Source organism: Ailuropoda melanoleuca, chromosome 8 (assembly GCF_002007445.2).
Source record: "Ailuropoda melanoleuca isolate Jingjing chromosome 8, ASM200744v2, whole genome shotgun sequence".
NCBI classification, from domain to species: domain Eukaryota; kingdom Metazoa; phylum Chordata; class Mammalia; order Carnivora; family Ursidae; genus Ailuropoda; species Ailuropoda melanoleuca.
The window spans coordinates 127,541,244-127,556,088 of NC_048225.1; the positions used below are offsets into that span (position 1 = coordinate 127,541,244).

General features: G+C 54.5%; 1 protein-coding gene across 2 annotated transcripts; it reads right to left on the reverse strand.

Moving 5' to 3' along the window:
* Positions 1–5: 5 nt before the first annotated feature.
* SLC25A44 (solute carrier family 25 member 44) lies at positions 6–14,403 on the reverse strand. 2 transcript variants are annotated; one of them, XM_002926939.4, is made up of 4 exons: positions 14,239–14,402; positions 9,214–9,851; positions 4,208–4,335; positions 6–2,359 (listed from the first exon to the last, which is right to left on the reverse strand). In XM_002926939.4, exons 2-4 carry the CDS (start codon positions 9,836–9,838, stop codon positions 2,168–2,170), a joined length of 945 nt encoding a protein of 314 aa, XP_002926985.1. In that variant the 5' UTR covers positions 9,839–9,851; positions 14,239–14,402; the 3' UTR covers positions 6–2,167. The 2 variants fall into 2 exon arrangements, 1 of the variants encoding a protein (XP_002926985.1); XR_004627455.1 differs by having other exon boundaries at positions 2,224–2,359; positions 4,208–4,330; positions 14,239–14,403.
* Between the last annotated feature and the right edge of the window lie 442 nt (positions 14,404–14,845).

The following is a 14,845-nucleotide window of genomic DNA, read 5'->3' on the forward strand; positions in this document are numbered from 1 at the left end:
AGTGCTCAGGGGCTCAATAAAAACGTTTAATTACACGTCAGAGACTTCGTACAGTGCAACAGTGAATGTCCGCCGCTAATGTTCACAGGAGTCCAGTCTACCAATGCCAGCTGCACCTGCGTGCCCACCCGCCCAGTGTCCCACGTTCCTTCCAGTTCGGGCCACGGACCAGCTCACCCCCAAGTCCAGCTGACGCGGCCTTCGGTCCGCTGCCCACTCGGGCGCTCCGTAACCCAAGCCGCCCCCGGCCCCTGACGTGCTGAATGGGAGAGCAGGGGCCAGGGCTCCCCGTCCGGAGACGCATGGCGACCTTTCGGACTGCGAGCCAGTGCGAGCGCGATGGAGAGAGGGGCAGATTGCGGGGGGGGGGGGCGTCCGGCACAGAGCGCGGGGAAAGCGATCTGAGCGCACGAACCCCCACCTCCCCGACAGCGGCGGGGCAGCACACCGCCTCCTGCCACCACACGGCCCGTGTGGCCAGAGCACAGCTGGGCCTCCAGGGAGGAGGTGTAGGGCTGAGGCGCGGGGAGAGCGGGAGACAGGGACCCTGGCCTCTCTCCAGTTGGTGGCTCTTGGGGCGGGAGGTTCAGAGTCACCTGTGCACGGGGGCGACCATTAGTGGACAGACACTGGGGGACCCCTGACAAAGGAGGAGAGGGGACACAAAACCGAAAGTAGGTGAAGGAGGATAATCCAAGAAGATATGAGACCCACATGGGCAGCGGTGGCGGCGAAGGTGGAGAAGCGGGGTTTGGCTCAGATCTGGCCAGGGCGACAGAAGGGGGACAGCCGTAGGAAGTGTCAAGGCCTCGGGTAGCTAGCACCTTTCAAGTTGGCACCGCGGCCTTTCCCAGGGGGATGGATTAGAAGCGGGAAGGCTCATCCAGCAACACCTGTGCAGTGCAGGGTCGGACACCTACTGTCATTAGGGGCGCCGCACCCCGCACCGGCAGGCTTGGTGGCAGCGGGGCGGGGGAAGGAGGAATGCTGGGCGGGGGCCAGATTGGCTGGGCAGTGTCGGGCTGGTAAGTGCAGCGGTCCTGGTGCGGGTGACCTCTTGACGCGCTCCTTACTCTCTCCCAAGCATCCTTCGGGAGGCCCGTGACTGGGATGAGAAGAGAAACACCAGTGGTTCCACGACTTGGGAGATTCCCACTGTGAGACGTGTGAGTCCGTGAGTCCCAGTGACTGGGGTGTAGACGCGGGCAGCCCCACAGCGGAGGGCCCAGAGCTTGCCTGGGCTGCTCCGGACCAGCTGTCCTCTCCACCTGGCGGGGCAGCGTGCCCAGATGGACTCATGTCCTCAGAACTGGGCCTGCCCCTCTAGTCACCTGGGCCCTGGGGAGCCTGCATGTCCGGGGCCTGCTGGCTCCAAAGGAACGTGGACGGGACAAGTAACTGGTATTGAGGGAAAAGCCACATGTTCCACCTGTCTGAGGAAGGGGTGGGCTCTGACTGCAGGATTGGCGCTTCAGCAGGACTGACAGTATCTAGTTCACAGATGTTAAAAAAATACACACACAAAGTATCAACATTTGTCCCCGACCTAATAACTCTCCAAAGAGAGGACAAGTGCTCTGGAGAACCAGAGGTTTTGCTGCTCCTACTCCCTGTGCAGAAGTACCTGGCACCGTGCCCCCACCCCCAGCAGCAGGGAAAAGCAGAGCAGTCTGGTGGGCAGCTCAGTCCCAAAGTAAAAACAAGCAAGCCTACGAGATGAAGCAGGAAAGGGCTGACGGCAGCTGGTGGAACCCGGGCTAAAAGCCCAGGAGGAAGACCAGTGATCGTAAGCAAGCTCTATGTACAGCTCCTGTCAGGGTCTCAGGGACACAGATGGCAGGGGAAGCCAGAAGAAGGGCTCACAGGGGTGGGTGGGGTGGGATTGGTGGGGACGGTGGGTTTCCTTAGGACAGGACTGAGGACCGGGACCGAGCAAGGGCGCCCAGTTTGGCAAGAAAATAAAAAATAATGGGAGCAGGGGGTCCAGGTGTGGAGCCTCTTCCGCAAGAGCAGTTCAGTCTCTGCCCTGTCCCAGACAGGCCACCCTGACCCAGGACAGGGCTGCGAATGTGGTGGGGACACGTTGGGGGGGGGGGGGCTGCCCTCCCCACGCTGCGCTCACCTCAGAGTAGTGTGGCAAACAGCGGGGTTCACTCCCCGCCATGGGTTACCAGTGTCTTGAGTCCACCAGCTCGGGTCGGAGGCTGAGTTTCTTGAGGCTCTCGTAGCCCACCACGATGACAATGGTGGAGGGCGTGGCTGAGATGATTCTGGCTGAGAGGCCCTTCATGAGGCCCCAAGGCCCCTCTTCTGCCATCAGTTGTCTGAAGGTCAGGATGATGGAGCTCTTGCCTTCAACCTGGAAAAGCAACACAGCGGAGAGCCACGGTCTGCAGTCGAAGCTGCACAGCGCCGGCTCCCTCTGCCTTGGGGTCCAGGGCCTGGATTGTGCTTGAGGGACAGTGTGGCACGGGGGTTTATGTGGGTTCTGGTGCCAGCCTGCCTGGGTTGAATTCTGCTCCCCAGCTTGCTAACAGCACAACCTCAAGGAATGTATTCACCTCTTTGCGCCTCAGTCCCCTCAAATGTAAAACGGTGATGGAGCCTACCCACCCCTGGGGGTTCTGAGCAGTCAACACTGGCAGGCGCACGTGTTCCATAACTGCGAGCTGTTATTACCATCCTTACATAAGCCACTCAGCTGGGGTCCTTGCCCTGGGTGCATCTCTCTGGCCTCAGGGAGACCAGGTACTCGCGGCCCTGCCGCTCTGTCATTTCCATTTGGACCATCTCAGTCCCTCAGTCCCCATGGCTGGAGTCCTCCCCTCACTCTGTCACCCCCCCACACCCCGGGACTCATGTTCCCTGCTACAATGGAAGTTTGGCTAAGGCAGGAATCTTCTCTGTCCTTCTCAATAGTCCTGCCCCTTTCCCGTGACCCCCCCTCCGGCCCCTGTCACCAAAACACACTTTGCCCCACTTAGACCCTCAGCCAGTGCAGGACACCTGCTGTCCTTGCCATGCCTCCCCGGACTGGATGATGTTCACAAGGTGATCTCTGGCTCAGAGCATTGCCCCCCCCTCATCTCCCGTAGCACCCTCCTCCACACTCTTCTCTTCCTCTCCAGTACTCTCCTCTGCCTGTCTCTGCCCCCCCGCCCTCCCACGTATCCACAGCCGCGTCAAGGCCACTCCAGCTAGGCCTCCAGTTGTCACATGCAACTTGTCTCCCCCCACCAAAGAGTGCCTCGGAAGCAGACACCTGTCCTTTCCCTTGGATCTCCTCCCAGAACACTCAAAACAAGCCTCAGAAGAGAATGAGGAGGGAACCTGTGCATTTTATTATCTGCAAACCAATCAGATGCCAATTTATTCATTCAAAAGTGTGTGGGGGCGGCATTCCTTCCTAGGGACAAATATACCTAGATTTACCAGCCACCAACATCCCAGCATTCTGGTATCAGGCAAGCTGACTTCACCCCCAAGCTGTTGAGTTTCTTTTCCTCCCCTCCTGCCCTCACCAGTGACCCCACTTCTCCTGGACAGCTGTCCTCCTACCCGACCCACCTCAGACATCATAATCCCCCATTCTCTCCAGCTAAAGCTTTAGGCAGCAGAGCCTGCCATCTGTATGTTACACACCACTATCAGACTCTATTTCCTTGGACTAGGGGAACTACCTTTGAGCTGAGGGAAGACAGGGATGGTAATCTCTGGACAGCACCACCAAGGGCTCTGTCAGCGTCTCTGCTGAGTCCACAAGGCACAGTCTGTGCAGCCTACTCAAGAACAGTCTGTAGAGAACTCAGCCCAGCAGAGAAACCAGACTTAGAGAATTCACTGAAATGGATGTATTTCTAATGACCGCAAACCTGCCAAGTAAGGGAAAGGTGTCTGATTGGCTATGCTGACAGGCGGCAAGGCGGGGAGGAGCCAGGGGGGCATGGCAAGGACAGGACAGGGCATGCAAGGACAGGGGCAGGGTGTGCAAGGACGAGCAGGGTGTGTAAGGCAGCAGACACCACAAGGAAAATACTAGGTGCTTCGATGTGCTCAGCTGGTTTCTGCAGATGCTAACTGACACAGGAAGGGGCCTGCCTGACCAGGACAAGGCCAACTGGACTAGAAGGCCATGACACAGAGAGGTCAGGGAGCTGCCAGGGAGCCCGCAGGTCACCCTCCTTACCGGGATGGAAGCTGGTCTTACCTGCACTCGCGTGCGGATGACGTCCATGGGATTGGTGAGGATGGAAGCGGTGGCCGCAGCCAGGGGCCCCGAGACGGCTTGAAAGACAATGTGCGGGCACTCCTTAGGACAGAGGTGTGAGAGCTGTTCTGGAATCGAGGGAAAGACAATGCCTCAAGACATGAGGCGCCAGGCAGTCTGCCCTCATGCTGCTTCTATGCCCAACAAGGACGAACCCTCTCCATTCTCAGCCTTCTTAGACCCCAGAACTCCCATCTTCTCTCCTTTGCTTCCATTGGAACCAACAAAACTGATGAATCTCAGGGCCCTTCTGGAAGCCATCCTGGGTAATCGCCCACTTTGAACAGAAGATGCCTCTGGAGACTGGGTTTCAGAACCCTCTGCTTGTCAATTCCTTTCATCTGATGGACAGAAATCCTCTCTGGTGTAAAAACCTCATGCCTGTGCTCTACTCTCAACTCACAGCCAGGAACGCACGCAGGGCCCATTTTCTCCCGCGCACTGAATGGTGGCAGCGGTGGCTCCCTGAGGAAGGAGCAGGTGACCGCAGAGGGCGCAGAGCCTCTTCGCTGCATCCCCTTCCTTACCTTGTGAATTTTGAGCCATGTGAATCTTTTTATTATGTTTTTTAAATTCCAGTTTGTTAACTTACAGTCTTATATTAGTTTCTGGTGTACAGTTTAATAATTCAATAATTCTATACACTACTCAGCGCTCATCACAATAAGAGTACCTTCATCCCCTTCACCTGTTTCCCAGTCCCCCACTTACCTCCCCTCTGGTGACCAGCAGTGTGTTCTCTAGAGTTAAGAGTCTGTTTTTCGGTTTGTCTCTTTTTGTCTTTGTCTTGTTTCTTAAATTCCACATTTGTGTGAGATCCTATGGCATTTGTCTTTCTCTGACTGGCTTATTTCACTTAGCATTATACCACCTACCTCCATCCATGTCGTGGCAAATGGTAAGATTTCATTTTTTTTTTATGGCTAACATTCCATTATGTATATACCCATGTGAATTTTTTTAAAGATTTTTAATTTATTCATTAGAGGGAGCGAGAGAGCAAGCACAAGCAGGAAGAGGGGCCGAGGGAGAGGGAGAAGTAGGCTTCCCAGTGTGGGGCTCAATCCCAGGACCCTGAGATCATGACCTGAGCTGAAGGCAGATGCCTAATTGACTGAGCGGCCCAGGCGCTCCCCGCCATGTGAATGTTTTTTAAAATAAAAACAATGACACAAGAGAAAGTCATATCCAACAGTGAGATGTTTTCTCCAGGCTACATCAAGAAAGAAAAACTCATTTTTCAAAATGCTGATGGAGACGATGGCAGAGGACCCAGACTCATCCATTCCCTGGTCACTGGGAAGCTCCCTGCAGCCGAACCATCAGCTTTACCCTCTCCAGCGGTGAAAGACAAGAGCTCGTGTGTTCAACAAAGGCTCACCGAGCAGCTCCCCTGCGCCAGCCACCCCAGGCCCCAAGGAAGAATGAACAAGCTCAAATCCCCCTCTTGGAAAGTTTTCCATTCTACTGGGGGAACACAGACAATCCAATGAAAAGCAAAAGATATAGCGACGTCAGAAGATGACGTGTGCCTCCTGCAGATATAGATAAAGCAGGGAAGGGAGATAGGGAATGCTGAGTGTTGGGAATGAGCGGGTTGCCGTCTTAAACACAGTGGTCATGGAAGCGCTCTCTAAGAAGGCGGAAGTTTGAGCAAAGACCTGAAGGAGAGTGCAAGCCCTAAGGATCTGTGGAAATAACTTTCCAAGTAGACGTAACATCCTATGCAAAGGCCCTGAGGCAACAGCGTGCCTTAAATCTTCGAGGGCAGCAAGGCCCGTGTACCTGGAGCACAATGAGCAAGGGAAACAAGAGTAGAGGAGGTCCGAGAGGTAAGTCATTAGGGTCTCGAAGCCACTGCGACAGCTTTGGCTTTGGCTCGGAATGAGGCTGGATGTGAAGGAGATTCATCATCTCAAAGACTTTCTCAGTCTTCTCTCTACAGTTCAGTAGCCATAGAACCTTAAGAATTTTTTTTCTCATGCCCCTAGTTTTGGTAATTTATGGCCACCGAAAGATGAGAAGACAGAAGGAAGGTGGGGGTTGACGAGGCAGATGTGAGGGCCTCTAAATCCAGCAGCACGGCAGGACTCCTTAACGCTGGCCAGAACCACCGCTCCCCCGGTTGCCAGTCAGCCCCCTCCCTCCCCAGGATCAGCACAAACCGAGACAAAGTGACCTGCTGGCGCCGCCTCACCCGTGTCCTGTTTCTCCTAAGAAGGAAGGATCTTGCAGGCACTGGGAGGTGGCATCCAGCCTGGCACTGCCAGCCTCCATGGGCCTGTCTGCACTGTGGCCCCCAGGCCTGCAAGCCACAGCAGAATCCAGGTTCCAACTGTAGTCATACACACATTCCATTCTCCTGGGACTTCAGGAGAGGATGAGAAACAAAGCAAGAGAGTGGGGGAAAGAGCTCCAAGTCTTTGCTCTCCATTATTCATTTAACAAGCATTTACTGGGCACCTATTATCTGCAAAGCAGAAGATAAACCCAGGCTGACTTGGTTTAAGTCCCTCCTGGCTACATGATTTTGGACAGTAATATAAACGCGTATTTATTTAATAATACTGGATGCTAGGCGCTGTGGTGAGCACAGGACATACAACAGAGAAACGAACAGGGAAGGGCCTTCATGGGACTAAAAATCTAATTAAGGAGCCGTGAGTCAAAGATAAAATGATCACAAATTATGACAAGTGCCATGAAGGAAACAAGCTGCAAAAGAAAAGAGAAAGAGCCCTTTTTCCAACTGGGTGAAGAAGTCTTCTGTGCAAAGGTGGCATGTAGGCCTTGGTCTGGAGCACGAGAAGGACCCAGCCACCCAGACAACAGGAAATAGGGCACTCCAGGCCAGGGGAGAATGTTACCTGCAAAGGTGGAGAGGTGAGAACAGAGCGTGGTGTATTTCAGGAACAGAGAAGTACAGGGAGGATAGAGCACAGCAAGGGGAGAGAGGCCCACCACAGGGCTGGCGCAGCAGACGGGCCAGATCACGAACACCTGCGCTGACCACGGGCGCATTCGATTTTATTCTAAATGCCCAGAAGGCATCAATGGTAGATTTTAAGCAAAAGGGAATGACAAGAACCCATCTACTCATTCAACAAATATTTACGAAGCACACGTGTCACAGAGCCTGTCTGGCAGGTAACGCGTATTTAATAAATGCTAGTTTCCTCCCCCTTCCAAGAAACTTTCCAATCAACTGTATCTCAATAAAGCTGGAAAAAATGCATTAAAAAAAAAAAAAGGAACCTTTCCACACAGTAGAAGAGATAAGGCACACACAAGTAACATCAAGGCAAGCAGTACAGCCGCCTGAAGAAAGCTTCAAGCAATGTCACGGGGGCTCAACGGATGGAAAGGTCACATCTGGGTTAAGGACTATGTGGAGAGCTGCGAGGAGGCAGTAAGCAGCACTCAGCTAGTCGCGGCTTCACGGGGCAGGTGCGCCTGGAGGGCCAAGAGGAACAAAGCAGGGGTGAGAGACACGACGCACAGTGGAGGGCCCCGTGCGTGACCTGGCCTGGTTGGAGCCCTTTACAGGGAGGTGGAAGCCAGGCTGAAGAGATGGGGTCACTGAGTCATGATTTCCAGGTAGGGCAGGAGGAATGGACAGAGAGCAGGGAAAGACATTCTGGGGTCACCGGGACCAGACGTGGGGACAAGGAAGAGGGACTGACAGTCTCAGTGATGTGGAGAATAATGTGGCCATGGAGAGAAGGAAGTGAGTCAACTAGCTTGGGATGAAAAATAGTTCACTGAGTAATGTTTCAGATGTAAATGCACGCATCCAAGTTGGGAGGCCTGACAGTCAGAGTGTCTGTCCAGAGCCCCGGAGAGTTAGTCTGGGGATGGACACAGATTTTCTGACATGGCAGAAAGAGACAAGTCAATTGTAAATGAAATCACATGAGGAGAGAAGGGCAAAGACAGATGCCAGAGAAAATGCTCACATTTCCTAGAGTTTTTCTTAACATTAAGATCACCAGGATCCATTTCCAAAGGATCTGATGCAAAGGGTCAGGGGTGGAGTGCGGGTATGAGAATTTTACCAAATATTCTAGAAGAAACATGGCGTTAAACAGGAGAGAGACACAGAACTAGTAATAAAGAGGAAGGTATGGTCAGGAAAATAGGAGAATCACAAATGTGGAGTGCCGGAGGGACAGAATGATTACAGGTTAGGAAGTCACTATGAAATTTGGTTAGAAATTTGGATTGGACAGAATGCCCACTGCCAAGGCTCGGGGCCCGCAGCAGGGATCGGGGAGGCTTCCAGCAGAGGCCGTCCTCACAGGAGTCTGCCGGTTGCCCAAAGCTGTGGATGCCGGGGTCACAGGCACACTCAGGCCCCACTCTTGGCAATGTGCTTTGCCCTTCCAGAAGGAAATCTGCCAACATGTTTACTGAGGCCCTTAAAAACGTTACTTTTGGACCCAGTAGTCCATTTCTGGGAGATACTTCAAAAGAAGTAAAATGTCTTATGAACAAAAATACATTCTAGGAGTGGAGGGGATGGAGGGGATCAAGGCTCTATGACATCTTGAATTTAACAACACTGAGGAAAGGCATCCAACTCAAACACTCATCTGAAATTTGAAATTTCATCTTCAAATCCCAAATATCCCATGAATTTTTTCCTTCGTCACCTTCCAATTCTCTACCAAAATTCCACTAACCCTCGTTGATTGTAAGGCAGCCAGAACACACTCGATGTTCTAGAGTCGTCTACTTTACTCGTCTGAGTCCCCCCACGATAAATACGCTCCCTGAAGGCAAGAACCCGTGTCTCATTCATGTGTGAGCCCTCTCGGGGTCAAGCGCTTGCTGGATGAACTGCCCACTGTCCCATGAAATCTTCCGCTCCAGCGCGCACACAGCCACAACATCTCAGCCACGGGAGCAGGCCCACCCTCTACCCCCCTCTCCTGGCCCCCTCTTACCTGCATAGAAGTGATAGAAGGGCCACCAGACGGCACTATTTGGGATGTAGGTAAGCAGGGAAGCCACGTAGCCTCGGTAGAAGCCTCGGAGCCCATCAGCCCGCAGGATCTGCCTGATGATGTCCTTCGTTTGGCCAAAGGCGACCACCCCTCGTCCCTCTGGGCGCCCTCGCACCTGGAAGCGGCCCATTCTCTCACCCTTGCGTTGCGTCATCAGGTGCTGGGACACCACGTCAATGGGCACGGTGATGCTCTGGGCCACAAGGGAGGCCGAGCCGCCGGCCACCAGCGACTTGACTGTGTTGCTCTGGCTGTAGTCAGCGACAAACTTCCGGGTGAGCTCGTACGTGGTGACGTAGCACTGGCCAGAGATGAGGGTGAAGGTGTTGACCAGGAACCCCCGGTAGAGGCCAGTCACACCTTCTGCTCGCAGGATCTTGACGAAGGCATCGAAAGTCCCCTGGTAGAGGCTCTTGCCTTTCTGGACCTGCAGCCGGGTGCGGATGAGGGTGAACGGGTAGACGCTGACACGGATCACCATCGTCATCGCTACACCAAACACGTAGAACTTCTTCTTGTCGAGGTGTTCCCACTCGATGATCTGGATGTTACGTTTGTCCTCCATGGCGCCTGGAGACCTGGGGATGGGGGCAGGCGGGAGGATGTGGGGAAGGAGGCCAGAGCTTCACGCCGCCCTGCGGGCCAGGCTCTGAACCCCATCCTCAGGCTTCACCTCCTGGGGTACTCACCTCCCCAAAGCTTAGATTCCACCCAGTCCGGCTTGGCCGACTCTCGCCTGAGTCTTCCTTCATGGATCAGGATGCCGCCCCCTCCTCTCTCCTTTATCAGCCCTTCCCCAATTCCAGAAGTTGCTCCTCCCTTCAGTGACTCCCGTGGCTCCATGCCCACCGTGGCTCCCTGCCCAGGCTGATCAAACCACCTATTCCAGTCCCTGCCTCTGCCGGGCCCTGGTGTCACAGCCTGTGCTCCTCCTCTGATCCCCCAGGCAGACTCAGGGTGCTGTGGAGACCACCCGGCGGGATGCCAGGCCTTCAAGTGGGATAAAGGGATGCGCTGATGGGAAGTAACTGCTCCATTCTGGATACTCCTGGGCCTACTGGGGAGGCACTGCCTTGACCTCTGACCCTCAGCAGCATGCCTCACCTTACTTTGCTTCGGGCTTCCCCGTGCTGGCCCCTCTGAGCTCCCCTGACCCACACTCACGACACTTATCTCTCCACCAGTCCGCATTAGAAGAAAGTGTGGCACCGCCCCCCCCCCCTACAGCTCCAGGGAAAGGAGTCAGAAAGTTAGGAACAAGCCAAAGGTCAGGGCCCTCTTTAGTTATTAGATAACTCACTCTAGAGAAAGGAAAGAACCAGCAGAGAGCTAAGTGGTTTCCCTGAAGTGTTGAGAACCACAGGGTAGAGGACATGCCTGGCCCTTCTCCCCTCAGCACAGAAATCGTAACCTCTGTCCTGTATAATGAGGGGATATTCATGTGACAAGGAAGATACAGACTCTCCCTTCAAGAAACATACAGTCTGTTCCCAGAGACAACAGCATCCCTCTGGGGAATGGACGTAAGCTACAGAGAGAAGGAAAGCAGGGCAAAGTACTGTAATGTGACTCTGATGTCAAGCGTAACCACTGCCTAAGCTCTCCAACAAAACCCGTGCTAATGCGACAATTGTGTGAAATCAGGAGCTTCCAACTCAGGAACTGTCAAACAACAGGGCATTATACATTGGACGTATTCTTAGTAACAACGTACTGTGTTCCTGGGTAGGACACCGGACATTTTCAGCCAGAGGGGAAACGGGGAAGTGAAATTGGCAGTGAGAAGTCAGGGGCTCCCCAGGCTTTGAGAGAAATCCCGACAGGCTGGGAAGGGAGGTGGCCACATTAAAGGGGCAACTCTAGAAGCTGAAATGTTCCCGAAGCCAGTGCCTTGGCCAACCTCATGTCAAGTGTCTAAACAGAGTCCATCCTCAACCACCTTCCCCAACCAAAGGTCCCAAGTAGCCTGAAGAGGTTCTCGCTTCACCATGGAAGTCAGGGGAGANTTCCCCCCCCCCCCCACCCCCCCCCCCCCCCCCCCCCCGCCTCTACTGTGTCACTGTCACAGGGGGCCAGGCTGCCTGCAGGGCAAACCCAGCACCTGTGTGCTGAAGAAAAACCTCAGCCTCCAGGGGAGGCAAGAGGGAGGAACCCCCGGAGGGCAGAGCCGTATGGACGGAGCAGGAATGCATGTCAACTGCGAAAGCAGCCGACAATGGCCTAGAGCAACCAGCTTGGCCAAAACGTGGGATGTGGGAAATGAGCAAAAGGAACGCTGTCCTGTCACTTGCTGTGGCCAAAAGTGGCCCTTCCTCTCCAGCCTCAGATGGGGACACCCACCAAGCCCGGCAGTCCTCTCCTTTGACGCCGTCAAGAGAAGGTGGTCACTGTCTGCCCTGTCAGGAGTGTTTGTTATCCAGGGTTCCAAGGTCATGATTTTCCAAATACCTCTCACCTCATGTAATCTTTACAACTTAACCCATGCACAGTTAGACACTTCCGCTAAATGAGGACGCCGCATCAGATAAGTTAAAAGGAACAGGTCCAAAGTCACACCGCTGGTCAGTGGTGGAGGCAGGATATGAGCCAAGATTTCTCCTCTACTGACCGTGCCTTCTACCCCATGGGAGGTGGGGAGTTCCAACACAAGTCACACTGTTCAGTCCAAAGCCAAGTCACTCCCACCTGTGGGAGGCAACATTAATGCCCAATGGTGGCTGGTCACCCAAGGGCTAAGCATAAGTTCCCGGCCCTGCAGAGGACCAGACATTTCTCTAGCTTTGTTCCAGGGAAGCCAAGAGCTGCCTGTGCTCTACCAGTGTGCTGGTGGAGTGACTAACCAAGCTGAGTGGCTGGCCAGCACGTTGTTGTCACAGGACAGTTACAACAGGGCTCAAGCAAGAGGGCCTCCCGCTGGGCTCGTGCAAACTGTGTACTGAGCAGGACAGAAAGGCAGCGCAGTGGATTCTGTTCCAGGACCTGGTATTGTGGGCACTTCTCAACTTGTCAAGCTGGATCACAAAGTACCAGTATCTCCTGATAAGTCCTAAGGCAGGACGCAGTACCCCAGCTCTCTGCTTTCCTCCGTCGCTTTCGTGTGCCTGTTGATTTTAAATTCCCAGAAGGAAGGGGGGACTCCGAGGCCAAAGCAGGTATCTCCTACTGTTGCCATGGTGACAGAAGCCACTAAAGGTCATGCCTCAGAGGGAGAAGCCTGTACAGCTGAAGGCGAGAGAGCCCTGTACTCACTCCCTCTACCCCTTCAAAAGGTGGGGCTGCTCCTAAAAAGTGGGTCCTCAACCTGCTGCTACATAACCTCCAAACTTCCTGCTGAAATATCAAAACTAGTTCCTCTTGTTTTACCCGCTGGAAAATCCTCTTGGCAGACACCTATACGCACACTTCCCCCAGCCTTCCCTTCTCCCAACTCAATCAGCCCCCGTTCTTCATGGCTCTTTCCCAGACCCTTATTTGTGGCACAGCTCCGATTCTGAATTTCCTCCCATCTTTTAACAACTGCTCGGGCACAAAGGTTGAAGTGCTTCCTCTGGGGACCCAACAGATGACCCAGGATGCCCTGAAGTCATCAAACAAGATGTCAGAGGCAGAGCCTCCACTACCAGCCCCGCAGGGGAAAGAGACAGATTGGTGGTCCCTTCCACTTGCACTCTTCCTGAACCAGAAACATCACACCAGAATATTAACTAGGTTCTGAGATAGGATTCTGGTTCGGGACAAGGCAGGGCCACTTGGAAGGCCAGGTCATGCCGTGGAAAGAACACCCATAACCCAGGAGATCCAAGTTTGAGTTCCACTTCCACTACTTACTGGTACGATTGGAACCATGTCACTTCATTGAAACTCAGTTTCCTCAACTGGGAAGCGGAGCAGTCAGCCCTGCCCCAGCTATATAATAGCATGGAGCAGCTCATGGGAGGCGATACGTGTGAAAGTGTTTTGCAACAGCAAAGCATCTCTAACATTGTAGAGAGTTCTACTAGACCACATTGCTCTAAATCTTGGCTGCTCAGAGTGGCGCACACACCGGCAGCACGGGCATCAGCTGGGCGCTTGTTAGAGATACAGAATTTCAGGTTGCAGGCTAGCCCTGTCCAATAAGAGCCAACGTGTTAACAAGCCCTCTGGGTGATTCACATGTGTCAGGGTTTGGAAAACAGCATTCGGGTCTACTGGAAATCTTAACTTCAAATCTAATACTTTAAATATTAAGGACTTGTCAGTATTATCGTAACAATGATACAGCTACTCTAAGAGTCCAGGACCATATTATGACTCCATCCTGACCTGTCACCAGAACTGGGCCCAGTGATGGTTACCGGACGCAGGCAGAGCTTTTCCAGCCAGCGATCCCCACCAAAGCAAATCCCCTTCTACAGCTCGGGACCCACACCCATGGGCTGGGGTCCCCCATTCTCAGCTGGAAACGGGATCTTTGCTTCCCCCTCTGTCCCTCCGTCCTCCCACTGTATCTCATCGAGACTCTGCATCCTGGGGGCTACCTCCTCCCGCACGAGCGCGGATACATTTACGGGCTTGCCCACCGCTCCGCAAGAGAGGTCCCCGCGATGCCTCCGACCCCTCCTTCGAAGCCATCTCCTCCCTCCGTCACGGTGAGGTCCCACCCAGCTGTCCCGTGGTCGTCCACAGGCACCCACGTGATCCCTCATCACAGCCACCACATGACACCCGTCCATGCAGCGCCTGCCTTGGCCCCCCGCACAGCCGCCCTCGGCCGGGGCTCGGACCTGACCGTGCCACGCCTCTCGCCCCGCTCCCTCCGCTGTGCGCTCCTCGGACAGGAACAGACGCCTGGCTGCAGTCGCTCCTCAGCCCCGGAGCTGCGAGGCCGGCTCCCGCGGAGCCGCAGGCACCCCCTGCCGCCGTGACAGGTCCAGGTCCTGGGAGACCTTAGCCGTCATGCACCCCGCGCCGGCGGTTTCTTACCTCCTCCGATCAGGGCGGTTCCGCCACGACTGAGGCGAACTCCGAGCCCGGACCCCTAGGCCACAGCTCCCACTCTAGCCTCCATACCCGACGACCGCCTGCCCCCGCTCGCATCTTCCTCCATCTCGACCCGGCTCCCGCTACTGCCGGAACCGGAAATTGAGGTACTGTCACTCCCGCCCCCTGCGGGGAGCGGGGTTACGCCGCTGGCAACTCCACCAATGGCGTGCTGAGCCTTGAGCCTCTCCCTCCCCCAACCCCCGAGGAGGGGATGGGCGGGGCCCGTAGCCATCTTGAATCCGGGCAGAAGCCACGCCTCATTGGCCTCGTCATGCCCTTAGTTCTACGGCGCGTGCGTGTCCTTTCTCGTTCGCAAAAGCCAAGTCACCTGGCCCTTCTTGAGGATCCCGCTGTAAATGTGTCACCTTGTGTTTCGGGTCTATTGGGAATCTTAACTTCAAATCTAATCTGTAATTTTTGCGTAACTTTTTTCATCTGTGGAGCCAACAGAGTAGAGGCCAATATGCAGCAGGAAGGACTGAGGTTAGACAACCGATTTTGAGGTTTGAGAACTCAAAAAATTCCAGGAATAGGGGCCATCCTGGAG